Raw genomic sequence first — 27,817 nt, 5'->3', positions numbered from 1 at the left:
AAAAAGTATGTATATGTATGTATGTGTATATATATATATATATATATATATAAACACTGCACAATGTAAAGAGTGGCATCGAAATGCATACACAAACTAGGTCCACCCGCGATCTTTGAGAGGTCAAGTGAGGTCATTTTCGTCCAGTGGCTCTTGCTCTTCCGCATCATCAGTCTTCAGTGCACTCACTTCTCCCGTAGGCAGTTTCCTTGCAAGCCTGATGATCTGAGACATTCCACCTCAGTTAAATGCATGCAAACTAAAGCATATTTGCCAAAATCTCATTATTACCATGATAATACTGGTAATTAATTGGAATTGAAATCTCCTAGAGTTCTCTACCCAAACTCCATGGAAGAGTTTGCAGAGACATAAAGAAAATGTATGAGGCTCACAACTTTTAATACTAAAGACTCACACGGACAAAATTAAATTATGTGAGGCCAGCAAACTGTCTCTATCTTTCTCTAATTCTCCTGTCATGTCTTTACAGCAGGAATGTTGGCAGATCTTTAAGGGAAAAAAAATGCTAAAAAGAAGTTGTCCTGAATTTTAAGTGGGAAATTTAATCTTAGTAAACTTCATCTGTTAATCTCAGCTAGTAAATAACAGCAAAGCCAATTGTAAATAACAGCATTAATAAACACAAAACCTATCTTATCAGGGTTGTGAGTAGTGACAAGCTTGAAACAGAGAAAAGCTGTCTCCTTTCACTAATCCTAGCCAACCCTTAACCTTTGTTTCTCTTGAATTTTGTAATTTTCATGGCCCCACTAATGTTTTAGATGCTATCTCTAAAAACCCGTTTGTTACTCTCTTTCATAACTTTGTCCCCCCCCCCCCCCCCCCCCCCCCCCTTTCTTTATTTTTTATTTTTTTGTTGGGGAGAGGGGGCAGGGGGATCAGGGGTGGTGTTAGATGAAGGTATACAAACTCTTGTGACTTAATGGATCTACCTAGAGGAAATGGTGTGTTTTCAGGTTGAGGCACATTAAAGCACATGAGGTCTATGTATTGAGTGAAGCTAAGTGAAGTACATATCTAAACTCATGAGAGAGAGAGAGAGAGAGAGAGAGAGAGAGAGAGAGATTTGCATAACATTTCAGCTTTGCAATATGCAATGATGCAATTAACCAAATTTTAAAGTAAGATAACTAGGAACGAAGTCAAGGTACTGAAAAATTCAATTTGCAAGTTTGTTTATTGACAAACCAAACACACCACTGATGTGGAAGCTTGCGACATCAGCTAACATAAAAAAATATATTTATTGACATGGTTCTACACTAAATATGTATTTACACACCAGCTTGTAAATAGTAGAACCCTAAGGTAACTCACATTACCGGTTAAATATCTTTCATTCATGTAGCAGGATGGTCAAGGAAAAGTTGAACAAATAACAGGCTACCGCAGGATTGAAATTCTTACCACATGGTCAAGATTAGAAATAGTGCTTGACTGAGCCAGCCGTTTGATTTCTTCAATGTCACCTTCTGAATAAGCAGACAGAAGCTTACTAGCACAACGTCCGTGGTCACTTCTCAAAAACACATCGATCCTATGGAGGGCCAAAAGCTGCAAGTCAGATCAGAAGAATCCTTTGTGGTGGAAACTCATATAGTAGAAAAAGTGTGGATTTGTTATATCTCTAGTTGAGGGTTTTGGTTCAGGGTTGATGGAGGAGACCCAGAGCATATATACCACCAGAGAAGGTCATTTTCTTTCTCAACTGTTCATCAATCCCGGTAGTTTGGAGCAAGTTGTTTGTTAATTTGATTTTGATTTAAACCAAGGCTATGCACAGCCAGTTGAAGAACAATCCAAAGGCAAAACGTTAAAACAACAATATGTGGGTCCATATATCCCCCGTGGTTTTTCCTTTCCCAATCCTTTAAATAAAATAAATGGAATCTGTAACTGAATGTTTTGACAGTAACTACAGATGATCAGAGCCAGTGATCATTTTAGAATCATCATAGAATGTAGCCAGCAGATACAAATATTTGAACTGGAAATAGAACAATAAGTAAAGTGATGAATCTGAATGTAACAAAAATTACCCCAAGCTAGCACTCATTTTGCAGAGAAATGTGTGAATGTAACAAAAATGTGTTTTCAATTTACCCCCTAAAATTACCACTCCTTTTGCAACATGGCCATCAAACTATATAAGTTTTCACTTCATCCCAAGCTACCATTCATTTTGCAATTTGCCTCCTCTGAGAACCAAACATTAAGATTGTGTCACATCACCTATTATTCATTATCATAATGGCCAAATCTTAACAAAGGGATAAATATTTTATTTATGTTCAATTTAGAGGACTAGGCGACAACTTTGTTAGTTTGGGTGTGCAAACAGAGTGGCAGTTTGAGAAGTCAAATGTGTTATTGCCTAAAAAAATATTCAACTATGTTTTGAGTACCATTAAGTATTCCGATCCCTAGTCAGTATGTTTGAAAGCTAATTAGAGTATTTCAATAAACTACTGATGCCAAAAAAACAATATTCTACCAATGCCAGAAGTTGCTGCAAGAAAACCTATACTCACTGAGAACAGTCGTTATAGGACTTCTCTGCTTGCTTGAAGTCATGTGCATAAAGGTAAACAATAATTGCGCTAAGGTATGCCTGAAACCAACAAAGAGTGTCAGGGATTATTTCTACCAAAAGACTTTTAGAACATGACAAAATATAACTAGAAACATAGAGGCTAACACTGGACGAAAGAGAGTATAATTTTCCAACTTTTAATTTGTAATTGAAAAACAACTACAGATTTCTTCAAAAATACTGTCTGAACATGACAAAGTAAACAGAGTGTCAGGGATTATTTCTGCCAAAAGACATTTAGAACATGACAAAATATAACTAGAAACATAGAGGCTAACTCTGGACGAAAGAGAATATAATTTTCCAACTTTTAATTTGTAATTGAAAAAAAAAACTACATATTTATTCTAAAATACTGTTTGAACACGACAAAGTAGACACATAGAGGCTAGCTCTGGAAGAAATAGATTATAATTTTCCTAGTTTTAATTTGTAATTGAGAATTAACTACAAAGTTCAACATTCAAGACTGGTTGAAGTAAAGGATAATTGCACAAGAACAAAGACGCAGCCTAAAGTCATTCTTTGGGAGATCAAAACATATGGCGTAACAGAATTTGCTAGGAGAGAAAGGATAATCTTCGGATGCACAGAAGGGGTGCAGAGCAGACGCTGCTCAAATGGAGCACTAATGCATATGCATGCCCAACATTTCTTAGGACATGCATGCTCTATAGAAGCAAAAGAGTCCACTTGCAACACAATCCTTAGTATCCAAGGAGCTAGATTAAAAGAAAATTTAAAAGGCAGGAATAAATGAAACGAAATTATTGAGGAAAGAAAGAGTTGTTCTTTCCCATAGTCAAGGGAAACAGCAGAAAGAAATCCTTGGGCACATAGTATCTGGATATAAAGAATATGACTCAAGTATTCTTTCTCACCTTGCATTGGCTATTGGTAGCATTGCATTTATCAGCTGCAACGCCCCATTTCAATAGGAAAGCTGCAGCATCTGTGTATCTGAACGCAATGAAAGTAGTAATTAATACTAACCTCTAAAGTAGCACGTGAATTGACAGGCAAAATAACTCTTAGAGAAATTGATTTGAATCCTATAAGGCTATAAGATCTCAGTAACAATGCCCATTCAGGCAGACAACAGTAATACTAACACAGCCAGGTAACATCTAAGTCACAAGTAATACTTTTTCATTATTCATGCAATAACCCCTAGCGGTTGGCTAAGGGCCTTGTTCTTGGTGGTATGCTCCTTCTAGGTTTAAGGTTCAAATCCTTGGGTGCAAACAAATTCTATGGGCCATGTCCCATTAGTGAAAAGTCAATGGCTTACCTAATCTATGTGATGGGGACGCACTACATAGGTCCAGGGTTTAACTGGGTAAAAGACATGTTGCGTTTGCAGTCTCCGGGATTCCAGCAATGTAAACTCAAGTTATATATAAATGTCAGAATATGACAAGAATGCAAAGTATCAGACACCTCAACTTCAAAGATAGGCTTTGAGAACTCGTATTGATATCTGAAAAATGAACCTATTTCATTTCATCTTCACATACAACATAAGTTGCCAATTCCTACCACTATAATAAAGAATAAATACAAATGTAACATCTAAAACAGGTGCACATTGAATTTTTGTTCTCTTTTCCGGTCTTCTAGTTTCCAAGAACTCAAATCTCAAGAGTGAAATGTCCACCCTAAATAATAAATTTTTAGCACTGTATGTACACGAGACTTATCAAGATTCACAATCAGCAACAGTTTTGACAGTGTATCATAAGGAACACGTGTTAAACAGCAATTGGTGAGCCATCAACATTACAGTTTCTGACTTGTGGACATGGCACAAGTTTCTACAAAACCCAAAAAGAAATTTTATCATGGTTTGAGTGTGTACATTAAAATTGTGTAAAGTGTACCAAAACTTACTTCTCAAGTTTTACATAAACACTTATTGCAGCACGATACAGATCAAAGGTCATTTGTTCCTTCCCATCCTCTTCAAGAATAGAACAAGCATCAGCGTAAAGCTGAATAGCTTCATCAGGCACAGCATCTTCAAGAGCACTGAAATAGAAAGTAATATCTCACTGTTTCCCAAGCCAAAGTGAATGTAAAGATATAGAAAGAAACAGTAGAAAATGGAGACAAAAGACTTTAATAACTAGTCTATGTTTTTACATCATCTTGAGAAAGGAAGTAGAAAAAAAACAGAGATGAAAAAACAAGAAGACAAGCAAAAAAGAAATTCATACAAGACATACAGATGGAAAAGAAATTCATATCCAGAAATTACGATTCAAGTCAGTGTCCATCAGCATAAGAGCCCTCAATATATTTATAGTACCCTTTGTACTTGGGCCACTGCTGTTGATTTCAATGGCATGGCCCTTCATGATTTTCTTGTCTTTCTTGCGCCCTCTTAGCCAGGGCTCCCTATTGTATATACTGGGCTAGGCCTATTCTTTGAGCAATAAAGTTTTTTTACTTATCAAAGGGAAAAAAAAAAAGCCCTCAATATATTGGCAACGATGTTACAAGGTTTTAGTCAACCTTCATCCTCTATACGCACTATGTAAGTGAATATCAACAGAATTTTGGAAAACAAAATGACCAATTTAAAATTTGAAAGAAAAGATCAGGGATTTTAAAAAAAGTTGACTTTGATATGTGAGGATAACTGCTAATTATAATAACAGCCCCATTTACAATCTTGGATTTAAACAGAAAGATATAAAAGAAAATTGCACAAATCTTTTTCACAGGACTTCTAGAAACTGGGACAAGTTTTCAGTATCTAAGTAAAGAGATGTGGAGTGGTGCCTCCATGAAATATGCTAAAATTAATACGAAAAAGCAATTCAAAAACCAAGAGAATGAAAATTAAGTTTACCGGGCACCCTTTGCAAGAGCATCAGATGCAGGTTGTGATCTCCCACAGACAATGTATAGCTCTGATGCCCTTCTATAGAAATCAGCAATTTCATTCCAATTTCCTAGTTCTTTTGCAAGATAAGCCGCAGACTCCATATGCCTAGCAGCATCCCAGGGTCTTATTCACTTGTAAAGGACTTAAACAAGATAGAAATAAAGTGCATCCATAATATAAGATCAAATGACACCAAAGGATGGGCTATGATAGTCAAAAAAAATGAGGATACGAAGAAAGCATTTCTTGTCCTTTTGAAGCTTTCTCATACGCTATTTTTGCTTTCTCAGGGTCCTTGGCCATCCTAAAAGCATTAGCTACAGCAGAAAAAGTGTTTTTGTATCACTCCCAAACAAGAATGGTAACACAAATTATGTTTTATACTTCAAATAATCCATTGCACGTTATAACTTGTATATAATTTTAAAAATAAAATACATAACGAATGACCTACCAGCCTGCTCATACAATTGAGTAGCAGTTCTCCAATCAGCACTCCACCTTGTAAGGCTGAGTTTTGTTCTGAGAAATGGAAAGTAAAGGCAATCAATAATAAAGCAGCCAATTAAAATGGTTTTGCTTCATTACATGTAGCTCGCGATTCAAAATGAGAACTTATGAGCAGCAACAATTTTTATTATCCAAAGAGGACTATAATCTATGCATGATCAAAAGGGTATGCCATTAGGAGACAACTAATTCATGGACAACTTGGCCAAGTAGAATACAATAGTATTAGTTGTTTCCTCATTCTGATAGCTCATATGAACTTTATGTTGTTCAGCCAACTAGCTGTTAAAATGAGCAAGACCAGATACTGGGGGGGGGGTGGGGGGGCAGGCAAGGCCAGATAGCATTTTAGTGTCAAGTGCAGACCATAACTCGTGCATCACATGATAAGTAAAGAATCTCAGCAAGTACCAGTCAAGTATCCAAACTACAAACAAACAAGTTCGTTCTGGTACTTTGAGGGTCCAGGCCTCCGTAATGCACTCAAGGCAATTTTGAAAGGGAAAAACTGATAACTTTCACTAACATATGCGGAATATTTAAAATACACGGACTCCAACTAATCTGATAAATAACTGACAACTTCTAACCCACTTCAAATAATAACAGACTTATCTCTTTGGGCCACTAAGCCCATTACTCCTAAAGACCAGGACCAACCCATAACAAACCCACATTAATTCTCAGTGGGGGAAGCCACTACTGGCACTCTTCCCATCTATTATTCGCCGATGACACTAATTTTTTGTGGGGCTCGACATGATGAAATCCGGGCCTTGAGGGCTCTTCTTTTATGCTTTGAAGCTGTATCAGGGTTGAAAGTGAACTTGGCCAAATCAAAAGTAGTGTCGGTGGGGGGATGTTCCTAATGTGGAGTGTATGGCTTACATTTTGGGATGCAAGATATCTCAGCTGCCACTGAAATACCTTGGCCTTCCGTTGGGTGCTATGTTCAAATCAATATCTATCTGGGATAATGTTCTAGAAAAAACGGAGAGGAAATTGGCTAGTCGGAAAAGGATATATTTATCCAAAGGAAGGAGGGTCACCCTAATCAAAAGCACTCTTTCCAACTTGCCAACTTATTTCCTATCACTATTCCCACTCCCCATTAAGAGGGGGGGGGGGGGGGGGGGGGGGGGGGGGGGGGGGGGTCAATGATGAGTTCAAATCTCACTTGGTGAATGGGCCAAAATCTGCTCTCCTATTCAAGAAGGAGGTTTTTGGGTATTCGGAACTTGCTGTTTTTCAGCAAAGCTTTGCTTGGCAAGTGGCTATGGAGATATCACAATGAGAGGGGGGCTTTGTGGAGAAGCGTTATTGAATTGAAGCATGGGGAACCAATGGGGAGGATGGTGTGGTGTACCAAGGAGGTGAGTGGGCCTCATGGAGTGAGGGGGCTTTGAGTGCTTGTTGATCAGTACCTATCTTGAATTTCTGACTCACTAGATAAGCACGCCATTTTTTTACAGCCATCACTAGAGCAAGTAGCTCATTCTCGTAGGTTGAGAGGTGAAGATATTTTTCCCTTAGTCCTTGACTTAGATAGGCCAAAGGCCGTCCCTCCTGCCTAACCACAGCCCCAATCCCTTCCCCTGAGGCATCACATTCAACGACAAAAAATTTTGAAAAATCTGGAAGTCCTAGAACGAGTGGTGTAGCCAAAGCTTGCTTGAGTTTATTGAATGCTTCAGTAGCTGTATGATCCCAATGAAAACCATCCTTGCGTAGCAATGCTGTGAGAGGTGCAGCGATGCTTCCATAATTTTTTATAAATTTACGGTAGTATCCCATGAGTCCCAAGAAACCCCTTAGAGCTTTGATAGAGGTAGGAATTGCCCACTGTAGCATGCTGGAAATCTTGGTAGGATTGACTTGAACTCCATGTGAAGAAATAACGTCCCAAATACTCTATTTCATAGTAGCCGAATTTACACCTAGTCATTTTGGCATATAATTGGAGCTGATGGAGTAGTTTAAGCACAATCTCTAAATGTAAGAGATGATCACTCATGCATTTGCTATAAATTAGGATATCATAAAAAAAGACTAGGACAGATTTTTGCAAGTAGAGGCGAAAAACATTGTTCATAAGGTTTTGGAAAGTTGAGCGGGTGTTATTGAGGCCAAAAGGCATCACTAAAAATTCATAGTGGCCTTGGTGAGTTTGGAAGGCTGTTTTGGGCACATCTTTGGGATATACCTGAATTTGGTGATATCCCGATCATAGACCTAGTTTAGAAAATATAGAAGCCCCACCCAATTAATGTAGGAGTTCATCAATGATAGGAATAGGATACTTATCTTCAATGGTCACTTGGTTGAGTGCTCGATAGTTGACACACATACTTCAACTGCCATTGGCCTTGCGTACTAAGGCCTCATTTGTTTTCAGAAAACATATCATCTCATCGAATCATTACAACTTTCCCAACTTCCAATACAAAAGAAAATAAACAATTCAACTTTTTGAAATCCCAAAACAAAAATAATATTAAAAAATATATTCTAACAATACTTTATTCAACTTTTTAACTTGAATCTTAACTCATCTACGAAAACAAACGAGCCCTAAGAGCAGTGGGGATGAGTACGGATTTTGACTGGGGCGAATGACCCCATTTTCCAGCAGCTCTTTCACTATCCGCTCAATTTCTTCCTTTCAATAGTAGGGATAACGATAATGCCGGATACTACCCGACTTGTCGCCATCCATTAGGGGAATGCAGTGATCTTGGCTATGGTGTGGGGGAAAGTCCCCTAGGCTCCCTAAAAACCGAACTGGACTTCTCTACCAGTGGCTGTAATTCCATAGGAATGGTAGTGAAGAACTACCATGAGAGGCCTCCATTAGTTGTAAAACCAGCCCCTTCTGAGTCCCTTTAGACTGTAAATAAAAATTCCCAGCATCTTCCATGGTGATATCCGAAGGGCAAAGTCCTTGTAACTAAATTGCTTTTTCGTACCACATAAACTTCATAGTGAGTTTAGTAAAATCCCAAAGAATCGGTCCCAACAAATAGAGCCAATCCACACCTAAGACAAGGTCACATCCTGCCAAAGGCAATGAATATAGGTGGGCATAAAAAGATTGACCTTGTAATTGAAAAGAGACTGCCTCACAACAGCCCAAACATAGTACCTGCTCTCCATTTGCCATCATTACCGTTAGATTGTGACTCCTGTTAGTGTAAAGATTTGCCCTTTTTGCCACATTCGGGTTGACAAAGCTATGTGTGCTTCTTGTATCAATTAGGACAATCACTTATTGGTTTCGTAATATGCCCCACAATCACATAGTCTGAGGAGAGGGTGTGCCCGAAATAGCATGGAGAGAGATGCCTAGCAATTCTCCTTCTTCAGTGGCTTCTTACAGTTCTCCCATCTCGGGTTCATTGGAAACCTCCTTAAAAACTTCTTCTTCCATCTTGCTCCAGCCCTTCCAATTAAAATAATTTAGTTGCTTGGCACTATGTCTCGAGGCCCATTTGTCGTCACAATAATAGCAAAGGCCATGATCATGCCTTTCCTTCATCTGGGCAGAAGTGATACGTTGGATAGGGAGGTTTGATTTGGTATTCGTGTTTGGGTTTGGTCATGGTGGGTGGTTCTGCGTTGGTGGCCCCAATAGGTGAGGGGGAGCAGTTGGGTTAGGTGCTGGAAGTCTAGGAAACTATTTCTAGTAGGAACTTGAGTATTGGGTGTTGGTTGGGATAAGTTGGGTAGCTTTTGGTTTTTGAATCTACACCACACCTCTTCCTCATATAGTTGGACTAGCCCAAAAGTCATAGGTAGTGTTGTGGGATGGAACATCGTAACCATGATTCGGATGTCGTCCCTCAATCCATTAAGGAAGATGCTAATTCGGAAATCCTCCAAAAGGTCTGAGATGCGGTTTGATAGGATTTCAAAATTGGTTTGATATTCTTCCACCATTGATATTTGCCTCAACTTAGTAAAATCAGCCACTAGGTCATCAAAGGGTGTGGGTGCAAAACGTATTTGCAAAGCTTGCACAAACTCGGGCCAAGTGGAAATAGGATGAGAATCCAAAAACCATTGGTACCAAGTGAAAGCCTTGCCCTCCATGTGGAATGAGCTAATTGAATCTTTTGATGGTCTGGGGTGTTGTATAGCTCTGATGCCATTCTAAGGGGACTCACAAAGGGCTGGTTTTACAACAAATGGAGGCCTCTCATGGTAGTTCTTCAGCTACCATTCCTACAGAATTACAACCACTAGTGGAGAAGTTTAGTTCGGTATTTAAGGAGCCTAGAGGACTTCCCCCACACTGTAGCCAAGATCACTACATTCCCCTAATGGATGGCACCAAGCTGGTTAGCATCCGGCCTTATCGTTATCCCTACTATCAAAAGGAAGAAACCACCCAAACACTAACCCTAAAATCAACGTCAAAAGATAATACTGGACGGTGACAACAACCCATAACTCCATTCAGCCAACATGGCCCCACCAACCCAAAACCACCCACCACGGCCAAATCCAAACACTAACCCCAAAACCAACCTCACTATCCAGCATATCACTTCTGCCTAGATGAAAGAAAGGCATGATCGTGGCCCTTGCTATTACTGTGACAATAAAGGCATAGGTGTCGAGTACCTAAATTATATTTGTTGGAAGGACTAGAACCGAAAGGAGAAGAGGAAGCTTTTTAGGATGTTTCCAATGAACATGAGATGGGAAAAGTCCAAGAGCCAAGAGGCCACCAAGGAAGGAGAGTTGCTGGGAATCTCCCTTCATGCTATTTGGGACACACCATCCCCTCAAACTATGCGATTGTGGGGGGTAATAGGAAACCAATCAATGGTTGTCCTAATTGATAAGGGAAGCACACACAACTTTGTCAATCCAAATGTGGCAAAAAGGGCAAATCTTTACACTAACGGAAGTCACAACCTAATAGTAATAGTGGCAAATGGGGAGCGGGTATCATGTTTGGGCTGTTGTGAGGTAGTCTCCTCTCAATTACAAGGTCAGTCTTTTTATACACACTTATACTCACTGCCCTTGGCAGGATTTGACCTTGTCTTAGGTGTGAATTGGCTCTATTTGTTGGGACTAATTCTTTGGGATTTTACTAAACTCATTATGAAGTTTACTTGCCACGGGAAGGCAATTCAGCTCCAAGGACTTAGTCTTTTGGATCTCACAATGAAAGATGCTGAGAATTTTTACTTCTAATCTAAAGGGACTCACAAGGGGTTAGTTCTACAAAAAATGGAGACAACAGCAGCACCTTCCTCCTCGGAAGTTCCCCAAGAGTTGCAGCCCCTAATTTCTAAGTCCAGCAGCCTTTTTCAAGAGCCTCAAGGGTGACCTCCCCATCAGAACCAAGATCATAAGATACCACTTAAGGAAGGTGCAGACCCCGTTAGCACCCGACCTTACCGGTATCCTAATTACCAAAAGGAGGAGATCGAGAGACTTGTGAAGGACATGCTGGACAAAGGGATCATCCGTCCAAACATCAGGGACAAACAACCACAACAAAGCTACTCATCAAATGGTGTGGCACAAAAGAAGAAGAAGCTAGTTGGGAGGAGATTAGGGATTTCAGATCATGACTTGGGTACCTTGCGGACAAGGTCCTCATCGCCCAGTATTAGAAGAAGCACATGGGGTGCACGTGTTCTTGTTATTTTTTCCTTAGGATATTTTCTTGTGTTCTGTTTTGTTCCTCTGAGTCGTGGGCCATGTTGGCTAAATGGAGTCATGGGTTGTAGTTACTGGTTTGTAGTGGGCTCTATTGCCCGAGTCTTTAGGGGAAAATAGCAGTATTCTTAGTTGCTGGTTTGTAGGGTTGTGTTTAACAAAAAGTCAGTTAAAAGTCCTCTATTTATATGTAGCCGAATTATCTTATTGGATATCTGGAAAATTTGAATCCAATTGACCGGTGGAGGCCCTCGCAGCTTTGTTCTCAAATGGATATCACCCTCTTCAACTTTCCAAAGCTTTATGAACGGTGTTTTTCTCCCCTACTTGCGAAAATTTGTCCTAGTCTTTCTTGATGATATTCTAATTTATAGCAAATGCATGAGTAATCATCTCATACATTTAGAGATTGTGCTTAAACCACTCTATCAGCACCAATTATATGCCAAAATGACTAAGTGAAAATTCGGGTGCTATGAGATAGAGTATTTGGGACATGTTATTTCTTCATAGGGAGTTCAAGTCAATCCTACCAAGATTTCCAGCATGCTACAGTTGCCAATTCCTACCTCTATCAAAGCTTTAAGAGGTTTTTTGGGACTCACAGGATACTACCGTAGATTTATAAAAAATTACAAAAGCATCTCCGCACCTCTCACTGCATTGCTATGCAAGGATGGTTTTCATTGGGATCATATAGCTATTGAAGCATTCAATAAACTCAAGAAAGCTATGGCTACACCACCCGTTTTAAGACTTCCAGATTTTTCAAAGACATTTGTCATTGAATGTGATGCCTCAAGGGAAGGCATTGAGGCTATGCTTATGCAGGAGGGACGACAATCCTGGGACTTGTGGGTTATGGGCCCACCACGCTTCCGTTGCACACCCATAGCCCACAGGTCCAAGGATCGAAACCTAGCTCTAATACCAACTATCACATATCCAAACTAACAAACAAACAATTTTTGGTACTTCAAGGGTCCAGGCCTCCATAATGCACTCAAGGACTCCAAATAATAACTTTCATTAACATATGTGGAATATTTAAAATACATGGACTCCAACTAATCTGATAAACAACAGACTTATCTCTTTGGGCCACTAAGCACGTTACTCCTAAAGACCACGACCAAGCCATAACAAACCCACATTTATTTAACTACTAGATAAGGATAAGATGGATAACATAACAGCTGGATTTCCTTCAGCAACTATCACCCGAACGTGCTTCCTTTGAACACATGATGGCTTATGGAGAGGACATTCTGACCGGTTAAGTCCCACATGAGTCTGGGCCCTTACTCGAGCCTGAAGACTACCTCACGACCTAGAGCCCAGCTTGGTATCAAGAGGATCCAGCCCACAGTCAATACCGACTAGATAACTATCCAATGGTGGCATGGAATCCAAACGGTTATCATTCAAATTTACTAAGAGATGAACCCTCATCTCCAGGTTTGAATTTGAATAACAGATATGTCTATTATCATTTATAACAGAACGGTTCGAAGGCTCTATATAAGAGAGGAATCCAGGTATGTAGCAGACATCTAATTCATTGGCATTAAAGAGCTATCACAGTCACTGACTTAGGCATCGGAGGGGTTCCCTTGAACCCCCAAGCAGTCTTACTCTTTGGTTGCAGGTGATCATGAGGTGGTGGCGGTGAAACACGTCCATAACAGCTTAAGTGATGCTTCTCCCAACCGTTGGATTTATTGGACCAATGTGTTTGGATCCTCGTGTGGGTCATGACAGTACCATGGCAGATAAATACATGATATAGGAACAAAACCCTAAGCAATCGTTATTATCAAGATCAGCGAATTACAAAAGCATTTCCATTTAAAGCTGTAAGCATCAAAGCCATCCAAACAAAACGTCGAAACCAATGAAATACAAATAAATTGTGGCGCACTTTTCCAGAAGAACGTCGCAAGTTGCAAATATATGTGATAAATCAATGATAACATGGATTTTCTGCTTCAATCTACTTGCCTTAGGATTATTAAAAACAACGGAGAAATACTTTTCCAGCTGAATCAAAATCATAAAATCATCGAAATTTTTTTCGGTTTCTAATAGGAATTTATAGTTCCGTTAATGCTTCTGAACTAAAATCCGATCAAATGCAGACATATTCACAAGGTGTTGTGTAACTACGCATATAGGGAGAGAGACTCACAGTTTATCAGCTTTGGTGATTAACTTCTCGGGATCGGAAGCGGACATGGTTGATTGCGGAGATTCTTCTACCCCGGGTCACTCTGAGTCGGTGGGTCTTTCTCCCCTTCTCAAGGATCACAGAAGAGCACGCAACAGCACAGCAAACAACCTTTTTTCTTCTGTAGATTAATTATTAGTAGTTATTTATTCCCCTCCAATTACAAAATTTCATTTAATTTACAATTAGTATCCATATTAAAATTCTAATGACAAGCGAAAATGATTTAAATTGGTACACACCATATTTATAAAGTAAAATTATTCATATCAGCCAATAGCTACAATACATGAGATAAAAATAATAATAATAATGTGTGGTGTGCTACGATTATAAGCTAATGCGTAGAATGACTTATTTATAAAAAGTTAATTCTATTCTCGAATAGATTATATAATTTATATCATTTAAATGATAAGATTTGATCAGTAAAATTTAAAATTTATTTTTAAAATTAAATTATTTTATTCAAATATTTTATTAAATATATTCTATACACTATTTTAAAAATATAATTTTATTACTTTTATAAATTATTTTATAAAAATATTATTTACTTTAAATATAATTATATAAAAAGTCCGCGTCTATTATTTTTCCTAAAATAAAGTAAAATCCATAGTAAAAAAATATATATTTATATATTTATATAAATTCCACTCTTAAAAAAATATCATATTATTAATAAATAATTATATATACAAATGTAAAATATATAATTTTTATGCCAGTTTTTTATAAAAAGATGGATCTCATGGTAAAAAAAAATGTGAAAACATTCATTTTTTCTAGTGTCTTTTTTTATATTTTATATATATATATAAAAACTTGCATAAAACTTATACATTTGAGACTTGTTTCTAACGTTACTTCTTATTAATATTAATATTACGAGAGTATCGTAAAATCCCAACTCATCCCCTTTAAGTAATTTTTATGACTTTCACTGACATAATTAACCTGCTTCGTTCACCATCTAATTAACACGCGTCTAGCATGGTATGGACAGCTTGTAGAAGACTTGAAACAGGGCATCAAGAAGCATCCATGGTGGTTATTAAGGTGCCGTTTGGAGCTTGGTTAGTAATTTTCACTCGGAAGGGAATAGTGTGGCACGTCATCTAGCTAAGTTAGCTTTGTCTTTGCAAGAGGAGCATATATGGTTTTGGGAGAATTTCCTTTTATTGTAATGCTTTGATTACTGAAACGTTTCAGTATTTTATTTAAAAAAAAAAAAAAAAAAGATTAACAGGCGTTTATAGTATTTAAATTATCAAAATAAATGTATATGTTGCGGCACTTATTTTAATTAGTGAGTGAAATATATATATCTTTATATATATAAAGTGGCTATCAAACAACAAATCTTGTTTTAACGGTTTTTATTGTTTTTTCGTTAAAGTTAAAGTCGTTCGTCTAAATCTAAATAGAGCTGTGAGAGAATGAACAAAAATAGAGAGAAACCAATAAAAATGTCAAAGATGAAGTGTGGGAGAGAGAATGTTTTTTGCTAAAATGGCGTCGGAGGTGGAAGGGTTCTGCTCAGCACACACGTGGTGGTGAGCCGTTGGTGGAGAGCGATAGTAAAGTAAGCGAAGCCTTCAGCACAAAGCAAAAAAAAAAAAGTAAGAAAAAAATAGAAGTGAGGTCAACGATGGAGAGAAGAAGAAAAAGATAGAACCCTAGGGTTCCATTTGATTCTTAAACCCCAAGTTTTGGGATGGGCCTAGAGGGGCTAGGCTTTAGAGGGTAAACGAGCTGGGTCCTAATTTACACATATACTAACCTAAACAAATAAATCTCACTCAAAACATTAGACACAAACCACTACAGAACAAAGACCCTACCAAAAATAAAATATAAGATAAAATAAAATCTACATCAACCATAATAATGATAAAAAATTGTACCACAACCATTAATAGTAGTAATAAATAAAAACACATAAAACTAGGATTGTCATCGGCTAGATTTAAAATAAAGATATTAGATTTAAAATAATTTTTTTTTTAAGAAATGATATTCACCATCTCTATACCATACACCAATATGTGATTTCTTAGTTTTTATCTTGATGTGTAAACACACATATTTAAACATTAATATATATGTTTAAATTGAATGGTAAAAATGAGAAATCACATGTTATTGTATAGTATAAGAGATGATGAGTTGAATTTTTTTTTCTATAATTTATTATGTAAAATTATAGAAAACAAAAAATTATGTAAAATTAAACTGGACAAACGTGCAGGGCACGTTGTCCTTTCCTAGTATATATATATATATATATATATATATATATATATATATATATATATCTACTCTATTATAATAAGTGGTTATCTAACTGTGAATAATAATTTTTGTTATTTTTCCGTTAACTCTTTTTGTTTTTCCTTTAAATCCGTTAAGTCCTGTTTTACCAAGAGGCTATTAAAACTCTTGATCATTTGACGTGTAGTTCCCTTGTAGAATTTAATGAATGATCTTGTTTTACCAAAAGGTTTTTAAAACCCTTGATCATTTGACTAGTTCCCTTATAGAATTTAATGAATGATCATGTTTTACCAAAAGGCCCTTAATAGTCCCGCGGTTATATACTTTACTAAAGTTTAGATTTTTTTTTAATCTTTATTTTTTGTCTTTATTTAACATTGTATTTTATTTTTCCAGACAAATAAACTACTGACTTTTTCACTTTTTTTATTTAAATCATTATGTCAGATGCACCTCAGGGCTAACACACACACACACACACACACACACACATATATATATATATATATGTATATGTTTCTTGAGTTTAAGTTTTAAAAAATGATTTGTTTAAAAAAAAGTTAATAAAAAATAACTTATACATGCTTAAGATATGTAAGTCCATTGTTTACATAAAGAAATTTACTTGTCACATATATTTATCATTCATATTACTAAAACAAGTAATGGCTTCTAAATTGCAACCAAAATTTCCAAAATCTAATAAAAAAATAAAAGAATCATGAGATATTTGATAAAATAAAATAATTAAGGCCCTGTTTGGAACTTGGACTAAACTAAATCTAATTTTAAGCTGAGTCTAACATTCAAACATCCAACTCTCAAATCATTAAATTCATCTCAACTCAAAACCTCTTTACTTGTGAGACTCACAACCACACCTCTTTACACGTGGAACCCACAACCTTTTTTCAACTTCGCATAAATACATCTAAACTTATCTTAATATCCAAATACATCTAAATTTATCCTAGATGGGTCCCACAAAACTCACTCTACCATCTTAACTTACTATTATTCATGAATAATTGAACTCGCCTCAATTCAGCTCAACATCCAAACGTGGCCGCACTCAAACTATAAAGTTATAAAATTCTATTATAATTACCTCTAAAAAAAGCTCTATGGTAATTAATCTACGGTAAGAATAAATAATGTTCTGCACATATTATTTATGTAATCACAATGTTGTACTTATGTCGACTAGCTTTCCATCTTTGTAATCATGCGTTTATTTGTTAATCAGGAATTGTTCTAATAAATTAGTTTTTCCTAAAACTATTGATAAAAATTAATGGATAGTGTTATGTTCCTATTTGAAGACAACGTCATTCGGTGAAGAGACCAGGGCTACTTAACCCACGACACACCGTTTGAAGACAGGTAGAGGAATAAGTGGGCATTACTGAGAATTTGAAGCACAATCATTTTGGAAGATCTGAAGCACAGTTGTTTTGGAAGTTGATTCTAGAAGCCTCAGTTTGTTATACCAGAATGCACCTATGTGGTCTGACAATTGCAGGATTCTATTTAATTTATGTTATTTGCTTTCTCATTAGATTTATCTTTATTTTGATTGGAGGGAATTGTTTTGTTCCCAAAAATATAAATGCTAGAAAAGAGAAAGGAATTTTCATGAAAAATCTATTGTAGAACTCTGAACCAAAGGAGGTTGGATTACCTTGAATCAATCCACAATCGTATGACTATACCATTCCCAATTCATCATCTTCATCTGATTTATTTGAATTTTGCGAATCCTTGATTACTAGTGGGAGAATGTTTATAATTGATATTTAGAGCCAATCAATCCACATGGCTGAAGCTACCCGATCAAAACATCAGCAAGAGAATTTACAACGCCTAGTTGATACACATGAAAAAAACATACAAGAGACTAAGGAAAGAATGAACCAAATGTATGATATGCTACGTACACTAGTAGACAATCAAAACCATATTGCTAATAGAGATCTAGATTGGGAAGCTCATGATACAAGAAGACCTAATACTCGAGGAATCTGCCTGGAGTTTTCTCACTTTGATGGCGAAAATGTAGTAGCCTGGATTTTCAAAGCACACCAGTATTTCCAGTTCACTAGACCCCTCCTCCACAACACCTACTCATGACATCTTACCAAATGAATGGAGAAGCTATTGTGTGGTACCAGGATGCATTGAAATTTCAACAAATGGGAGACTTTCATCAGGGCCCTTCAAGTTCATTTTGGCCCTCACAGGTATGATGATCTCATAGAGGCTCTCACTAGGCTGAAACAAACCTCAACAGTGCCTTGCTACAAGGCCCATTTTGAATCTCTATCAAACATGTTGTGGGGACTCTCCAAGCATCACAAGCTGAGCTGCTTTATTAGTGGATTGAAGGATGAAATTCGCCTTCCAACGCATGCTCAACCCGATTAACCTCAATGCAGCCTTTGAACTTGCAAAGATCCAAGAAGAGCACTTATTGAGTACTAGGAAGACCTTCAAACCATTTGGAGATAGGGGCATGTCGACCACGAGTACACAACAGAACAATTCACTAACACAAGCGAAAAGTTCTATCAAAGGGACTAAACCATTTGGACCACATAAGAAAGTTACATCATTACAAATGGATGAAAAAAGCAAAAATGGGTTATGTTACCCCTGTAATGAGAAGTGGAACCCAGCCCATGTTTGCAAATTTTCCAAAGTTTACTTTCTACAAGGAGAAGAATACTTAGAGGAAAAGTATGAATAAGTCTTTTGTGATTCTGCTGAACCTGAAGAAAATCATGAAAGCCCTGAAAGTTCTATCAATGCAATGTTGGGTACTCTTAAACCAAATACAATGCGCTTATTGGGATAGATTAAGGATTAGCCTGTGGTAATTTTGGTGGACTCAGGCAGCGTTCATAATTTTCTTGACCCTTCGATAGCTACTAAGTATCAACTTCCAGTTGACCCCTCCAGCAAATTGGATGTCAGGATAGCTAATGGATATAGATCATAAAGAGTGGAGGTTGTTGTAGACAAGTACCCTTGCGCATCCAAGGTAACCAATTCTCTACTTCATTTTTTATCCTAGCACTTGGTGGTTGTGATGTTGTGCTGGGTGTACAATGACTTAAAACTTTAGGCCCGATTGTATGAGATTTTAATAAATTGCTCATGGAGTTTAAGCATGGGAGAAGCCTGTTGCTTTAAAGGGTCTAAGTCTCAAAGACTTGTCCTTTGAAGGGGCTGATAAATATGTGTTATCATCTGTAAGCAAGGGGAGGAGACTCTTCCTCCAAGTGGAGGTGGTACATCAATGGGATTCACTGGACATTCCCCAACAGCATATTCAGGAATTATTGAATTCATTTAAGGGTGTTTTTTATGAACCTAAGGGTCTGCCACCCTTTAGGAATCATGACCACAAAATTGTTTTAAAAGAAGGAACCTCTCCAATCTCTACTAGACCATATAGATACCCCTTTTATAAAAAAATCGAGATTGAGAAAATAGTGAGGGAGTTGTTGAATGCAGGGGTTATTAGACCCAACTCTAGCCCTTTTTCAGCCTCAGTGTTGTTGGTAAGAAATGTGGATGGGCCCTTAATAAGGAGACAATTAAAGACAAATTCTCCATCCCTATAATCAACAAGTTACTTGATGAATTACAAGGCGCTGAGGTGGTCTCAAAGATGGACTTAGCTCCAGATACCACCAAATCTGAATCGTGCTTGAATATATTGCCAAAATAGCTTTTTGTATCCATAAAGGGTATTATGAATTTCTAGTAATGCCCTTTAGCCTAACCAATGCTCCTTCCACCTTCCAAGGACTTATGAATGACGTGTTTAGGCCATTTTTAAAGAGATTTGTCCTTTAATTTTTTTATGATATACTTGTCTACAACCGTAGTTGGGAAGAACACTTATCTCACCTCTAGCAAGTTTTACAAGTGCTGCAACATCACATGTTGTATGCTAAAATGAGAAAATGTAGGTTTCGAGCAAGACAGGTGGATTACTTGGGACATGTTATATCTGCTGAAGGTGTCCAGGCATATAAAGCTAAACTGAAGGCCATGTTGGACTGACCATTACCTTCTAACATAAAGGCTTTGAGAGGTTTCCTAGACCTTACAAGCTATTATAAGAAATTTATACGTAATTATGGATTGATAGTAACTCCCTTGGCTGCATTATTGAAGAAAAATTCTTTTCAGTGGAATGAGGTAGCAATAGTGACTTTTCAAGCACTTAAAAGGGCAGTCACCAATCCACCAGTTAAGTTACATGATTTCTCTCTTCCATTTACTATCGAATGTGACACAAGTGGCACAGGCATGGGGTAGTCCTAATGTAGCAGGGTCAGCCCATGGTTTATCTAAGCAAAGCTTTGAAAATGAAGGAATTACTCCTTTCCACTTATGAAAAAAAGTTTTTGGCCTTGGTGATAGCTATCCAAAGGTGGAGGCCTTATTTGTTAGGGTAGGATCTCATGGTGAAACTAGCAGACACTTAGTTCTTGCTAGAACAAAAGATTGGCACGAAAGCTAAAAAAAAATTGATAGCTAAACTCATGGGGTATAATTTTTCTATAGCCTATAAGAAAGGCAAAGAAAACAAGGTGGCCGATGCCTTGTCTAGAAATGAAGAAATGACTGAAGCAACTATCTCTATGATATCCTTTTCCTCACCAGATTGGGTTAATGAACTCAAGCACAATTACACTACTTCTGTAGAGGCCCAACAACTGTTGTCCAAGTTCCAAAATTCTCAAGAAGTTTCTAAAGGGTATACCATCTTTAACAAGCTGATCCTAAAGAAGGGAAGACTAATGATAGTGACAGATTCACCCTTTAAGGACAAGGTCTTACAGTACATCTATAGTGACACTCAAGTAGACCACGTGGGGTACTTGAAAACCTATCACAGAGCTAAGAAGTATTTTTTCTGGGTGGGCATGAAACGGGACATCAAAAAGCTGGTTAAAGAGTATGAACTGTGCCAAGTGAATAAAACTGAAACATTACTGCCAACAGGGTTACTACAACCCTTGCCTATTCCTTCTCAATCTTGGATGGATATATCTTTAGACTTTGTGCAAGGTTTACCTCATTCCAAGGGTCTAACAGTTATTCTAGTGGTGGTTGATCGTTATGCAAAGTATGGGTGGTTTTTTGCACTCTCCCATTCTTATACAACACAAAAAGTAGCCCAAATTTTCATGGATGAAATTTTTAAACTCCACGGGTTACCTAAAACTATTATTTCTAACAGGGACCAACATTTCTTAGTACATTTTAGCCGTCTGTATTTTCTCTACAGGGATATAGTCTTGGTTTCAGTTCAGCATACCATCCCTAATTGTCAAACTGAAGCTCTCAATCGATGTCTAGAGATGTATCTACGATTCAATGCTGGCACTAAACAAAGAGAATGGAGTTAGTGATTTACAATGGCCGAGTGGTCCTACAATACTTCTTTCCACACAGCAACTAAAGTGTCCCCTTTTGAGGTCTTATACGACTATCCACCTCCACGGTTGCTGGATTATGTGAAGGGCACCTCACCCAATGCACTAGTTGACCAATTCTTAAGGACCAGAGAGTTCAAGGGGTTACTTAGAGACAATCTACAAATAGTTTAAAAGAGGATGAAGACATACACTAACAAGCGAAGAACTGAGCGCCATTTTAATGTCGGAGATTGGGTGTATATATGGCTACAACCATATCGACAAAACTCGGTGGCTCTTCGTCAGAATCTAAATCTTTTCCCTCATTTTTATTGACCCTTCCAAGTCCTTCAGAAACTTGGATTTGTCGCCTACAAGCTTGATTTACCTTCATTGGCAAGGATTCATCCGATCTTTCACGTCTTTTGTCTCAAGAGAAAGTTAGGTCACTGAATCCAACCCATTCCTACGCCGCCACCACTAGATAATAATGGGGATATACAACCAGAACCAGAGATCATTGTGGACAGACACGTTGCTCGTCGGGAAAATCGACCTGTAACTGAGGTGTTGGTGAGTGGACAGGGACAACATTAGACGACAACAATTGGGAACACTTTGAAAGATGAAATAGTTTTACCCACACCTTGTGGGCAAGGTTCTTCATGGGGGTGGGGTTGTTATGTTCATGTCTAAAGATGATGTCGTTTGGTGAAGAGACTAGGGCTACTTCACCCATGACGCACCGCTTGAAGACAAGTAGAGGAATAAGTGGTCATTACTGGGAATTTGAAGCACAGTCGTTTTGGAAGTTTATTCTAGAAGCCTCAGTTTGTTATGCCAGAATGCACCTACGTGGTCTAATAATTGCAAGATTCTATTTAATTTCTGTTATTTGCTTTCTCATTAGATTTATCTTTATTTTGATTGGAGGAAATTGTTTTGTTCCCAAAAATATAAATGCTGGAAAAAAGAAGGGAATTTTCATGAAAAATCTATTGTATAACTCTGAACCAAAGGAGGCTAGACTACCTCGAATCAATCCACAATCGTATGATAGTATAATTTCCATTTAAATTTCATGAATCCTTGATTACTAGTGGGAGAGTGTTTATAGATAGAGATTTGCTATACCTTTTTCTTTTTCTTTTTTTTTTCTTTTTATTTTATTTTTTTTAATCAAACTCTAAAACTTAAAATGAGAGAAAGTGAGAAAGGTACGTAACGTTACAAGAGAAACGCTTACATGTGGCTAGTTATCTGAAAAATGATAAATTTTTTAGCAAAATGAATTCATTTTCGTATCAAATAATCATTTTCATTACAAATAATTCGCCATAAATAATAGTTTTCTTGTAGTAAAAGCGGGTCTTATAGCTCTCAGAAAATGAAAGTAAATCTTATAGTATTTATAGTTATCCAAATAAGTTATTTGGGCATCATTAACTCAATAAACATTAAGGAGCTTACTTCATACGTGTCTTACTCTCCTACTTTAGGCTCTAGAGTAGAAGAATTCTTTTAGTTTAGCAAGAATAAAACAAAAAAAAAATTAAAAAAAAAAGTGTAGTGTGTGGTATAAAGATGATGAATAGAAAAGCTCATTTCTCTCTAGCATGTGACATCTATTTATTGTTTTAGAGAAATTCTTTACGCAGTCCCATATTAGAGGTCTGGGGCGCGCACTTCAAACATGGCAAAAACGATCCGTTTTATTAAACTAAGCTTACGATGTCGTCTTGTTTGGTTTGACTTTTCACAATAGATGGCTCTGGCTCTCCTTCTTCCGAGATGTGCTTTGAGTCATCTCTTCATGAGAGATTGCAGACTGAAGCTTTGCCTAGAAGAAGAAATTCCTTACTCCGTCTGAAACAAACGAGGACGTCGTTGTGCGAGGTGGTGGAGGAGCTGCTTACGTAGCAAGAGAGTAATTTCGTCTGAGCCCATCCCAAACTTCACTTCGTCTGAGCCCTAATTCCACTCTGTTCGTGAGAGAGGTTGATTTATGACATTTATGTTATGGCAATTTTTTTTTTATGGCAATTTTTCCTCTGTTATGGCAATATGGATATGGTAATGTTGATTTATTAAAACCCTTGTTTCATACACCTTCATTTTTTTCTCTGTTATGGAATTTGGTATGCTTTCTGATTCTTTACATCTTTAATTAAGGCATTTGGTATGCTTTCTGATTTTTGTTGGAAATTAAGGCATTTCGTATTCTTTACATCTTTATACATTTTGTTGGAAATTCACTTTTGAAATCGTCTTGGAAATGTGGTGCAGTCAAAGCTGCAGTCTTATTGTTTGAGAAAATGTGTGAGAGGGATAGATTACACGCAGGGCTGAGATTACTTTAAGCAAGATGATTTCGGCACATGGTTTGCACCTAGCTTCCTAATCAGCCAATGCATGCAAAACTGGATCATGTTTTACATTTTAAGTTTTAATTTCGTGCACTCTACCCTATTATATAAAGGTGACTATCCAATTTCCAGAAACTAATGGTGTCTATAGGGACCTCAAGATGCTCTAACCATGCACTTTTTGCCACCACTCCTGTGCACATATTTGCCTATAGTATTTGGCATTACATTTTGCTAGGTAATTATGATGCCATAACATTGGTGGCTTCTATTTTTGGTATTGTCATATTCAGAATTACTTTTGGTGATCATGTGCTTTTGGTATTTGACATTGCTTTTGCTTTTGGTATTGAAACTTAGAACTATTATGTAACACATGAACTTGGAAATTTTATTCTTTAATTCTGCTGCTGGCTGCCTACACTTGACCATTCTTGGCACACCATCCACCCTAACTCTTACTAGCCACACTTGATGTATGCATATTATAGATTAAACACCCATCCAAACCATCCAACAGAGATGCATTACTCTTTTTCTTTTTCTTTTTTTAGAAAATACCAAGAGACATTCTATTAGAAGGTCCAAGAACTTTTATAGTTCATTATTTCCAACAAACTGCAAAGTAACTAAAACAGATTTATGAAACTCGGTATTCTATATATGGTTCCTTCTAATTACAAGCAAGTAATCATGGAAGTCTTCAACTCATTCATCATATTATTTGTTTCAAGGATGTTTACTAATATACTGATATTTTACTTGTTTCAAGGGTGTTTGTGGTTAATAAAGTGCAATCTCAGTCATCATCTTCTTTGAGTGATTGTTATTTGAAAAATACTCCAATATATTTATGTGAGTCGATTGCATGTCTCAAAGTCTCGACCACCTCAAGAAATCCAAGAAGACCTTTTTTTAGTTGTCCAAAGTACAATAAGGAGATCATCACTTAATCTCCTACACTATTGAAGTAATCTTTCAATTTTCTACATTGATTTTTGCAAGTTGTTTGCTGCAGGAAAAACCATACTACAACTACTTTATATGGGTAGTTTTTGAATAACGAAATTAAAATCCATTTCGTGAAAGAAAACTTCGGCAAAGAGAGGAAGAAGTCGAAAAGAAAGAGGTTAAAGTCTAAAGGAGAGAGAATAAACTCCAACATGCAAGGGAAGAGATTCAAAGTCAAGTTAAAGATATTAGTCATACACGCATGCTACTTTGCGTGTACTGGAGATTTTCAATTCTAATCTCATATTGTTTGCTACTATCAAGATAAATGGAAGATTAAGGCTACGTTTCGGTACCAAGAGTACCTCAAGTACTCTCATTACTATTCTCTACTTTATTATTACTTTTCACCTACTTTTTTACTATTCATTACTTTTTACCTACTATTCATTATTCTATTATTACTTTTTTACTACTTTTTCACTACTATTCACAAACATTCTCAACACTTCTCAGGTATTCTCACTACCCAAATGTAGCCTAAGTTTGTATTAGGGACTTTTTGTATCTTGTTAAGTTTGTTAGTGTTCTAGTGTAGCCAGACTGGTGACTTGCAAACTTTCTGCATTAATATGCAGTCTTGTCGAAGTTGTACTAAGCAGTTTATGTTTCCATCTATACCAAACTTATGATTCCTTCAATATAACGTATTTTCCAGCAAATTTGTTGCTGTAATAGTAAGTTGAAATTTGTAATATGCGGCAACTAAAATATATATCGAACACTTCCAGCCACCTGATAACAAAACTAACTTTAAGAACTAGGCTCCAGGTAAGCCTGGGTTGTTTTAAAAATAAATAAATTTGCATTCTAGATAAAAAATAGTAAATACAAACAAGAACCACAAATGACGATCACAAAAATGCCAAATACAAACAATGACCACAAATACAAATAACGACCATAAAGGCCGACCACAAAAATGCCAACAACGACCAGCAATAGCTACATTCCAAATGAACAATGCCATAAGCAACCAGCTCCACAAATGCCAACAGTGACCAAAAATAACCAAGCTCCAAAGCCAAGCATAACTATGCTACCAACTTCCAATACATCGACTAAAACTAGCCATGTTGAAGATCCACCTGTAGCTGAGTGAAATAAAATAGACTTAAAAATCACTTAAAAATTGTCATACTTTAGTAAACAAATTTATATACATGAACTATTGCATACCTATGTAAGGACACTTTGTTGTGTGCCAGGAAGTAAGACTTCATCTGTTGTTGTTGTAATGGAGATTCTGTTCAAGACCTCATCTGTTGTTTTTTCAATGCCACTTGTGGTCAAGACCTCATCTGGTGTTGTTGTAACGCCATCTGTTGTTGGACCGGTCCAACCGGTCTGGTTCGGACCGGTTTAAATTTACACCCCTAGATTCTTCAATTAATTGAACAACTAACTAATATAATTATATTACTTTATTAAAAATAATTTTAAATTTACTTAATTATTATCTATTAAATACGAGTAATGTGATCCGATACAATCTTAAAGTGTACATATCTATTTTAGAAAAGAAAATAGAATCTACTATTAAAAAAATAAATTTTTATATAAATCTCAAAATTTATTCTTTTTTTTTAAAAGAACGATAAATATCATTTATTATTAAATCATAAAAAAAAAATCATAAGTTATTCTTTTTCAAGACATTGTGCACGAACTCCTGGGATAATCCCTTGGTGACTGGCATGCAAACTGCAGAGTAGTCAAAGGTGATTTATGTGCATGGTTCAAGGATTAGGTTTAGAGTAGAGTTGTCATGAAAACCTTGAACTCCAACCAACATAGATGGATCGAAACTACACTACCATAATCAGTGGCATTCTCTTTCCTTAAATACCCTATAAAAGCCCATTTACTATATCAACGCTAGTCATCTCGTCCATATCATCACCCTTCTTCTTCAAACTCTCTGTTTCTTAGGCAACCTCATCCATGGCTTCCGCACCCAAACTTCTTCACCTGCTCTTTCTTGGTCCTTTGCTTTGCAATTTGATTAACCTGTGTTGGGCATCTCGGCGCTTGTCCGACCCGAAACAGCCATTAACGATAGATATTGGAAGCAGTACCTTCCCGGAACCACCTTCTAATATTGAAACCATGCCGGAGGTACTACTTCCAAGCCCCACGCAGCCACCGCTGCCATCCATGCAGGAATCCATGTTTCTTGCAGATCCTGTCACTCATTTCGCTCCCTTGTTTCCATTTCCTGGACTACCCACAAACTTCGTCCCTCAATTTCCCCTCACACCCACTTTCCCATTTATTCCAACCATGTCTTCGATTCCTTTCTTTCCTTTATCTCCGGCCGGGGTTAAGAATTCAGGCTCACAACAACCAACTGGGGAAGGAAAAGCGACCCCATGAATTGAAGCTAGTTAAACCATATTAATTGCATGTCCTATTTCATGGCTCATGATGCTAGCTAGGATATGTTAGTTCATATATAATCTCTCTCTCTCTCTCTCTCTCCGGCCTCTCGCTTCATGGGAGGAATCTGTCTGTCTTGTAGTTGATTTTCTTTATATCAATACATAGTGAAGTTATTAAGTCGATGTTCTATAATTTAGTCATCCCCAACTGTTGTTAATCGTATCATTAAATATGAATGAGGTATGTCAATACTGCAACATTTCTAGATTTTGATATCAGTATATAATATATATATATATATAGGTATATATATACACACACACACAAATAAATGAACTTTTCAAAGTGTAAATTCTAGCTAGACAAACAACTTTAAGTACTACAAACTTCCTAAATGTTAGGAATGAAACACACAACCAGTGA

At 37.0% G+C, this 27,817-nt stretch overlaps 1 protein-coding gene across 1 annotated transcript; it reads right to left on the bottom strand.

Moving 5' to 3' along the window:
• Window positions 1-30: 30 nt before the first annotated feature.
• Window positions 31-14,041, bottom strand: LOC121264697 (gamma-soluble NSF attachment protein). The gene is made up of 9 exons (XM_041167987.1): window positions 13,882-14,041; window positions 5,962-6,029; window positions 5,740-5,824; window positions 5,472-5,630; window positions 4,508-4,645; window positions 3,499-3,577; window positions 2,556-2,635; window positions 1,432-1,561; window positions 31-225 (listed from the first exon to the last, which is right to left on the bottom strand). Exons 1-9 carry the CDS (start codon window positions 13,926-13,928, stop codon window positions 124-126), a joined length of 888 nt encoding a protein of 295 aa, XP_041023921.1. The 5' UTR covers window positions 13,929-14,041; the 3' UTR covers window positions 31-123.
• Between the last annotated feature and the right edge of the window lie 13,776 nt (window positions 14,042-27,817).

Source organism: Juglans microcarpa x Juglans regia, chromosome 5D (assembly GCF_004785595.1).
Source record: "Juglans microcarpa x Juglans regia isolate MS1-56 chromosome 5D, Jm3101_v1.0, whole genome shotgun sequence".
Taxonomy (NCBI): Eukaryota; Viridiplantae; Streptophyta; class Magnoliopsida; order Fagales; family Juglandaceae; genus Juglans; species Juglans microcarpa x Juglans regia.
The sequence above is the reverse complement of the archived record's forward strand: the minus strand, read 5'-3'. Positions and strand labels throughout refer to the sequence as shown.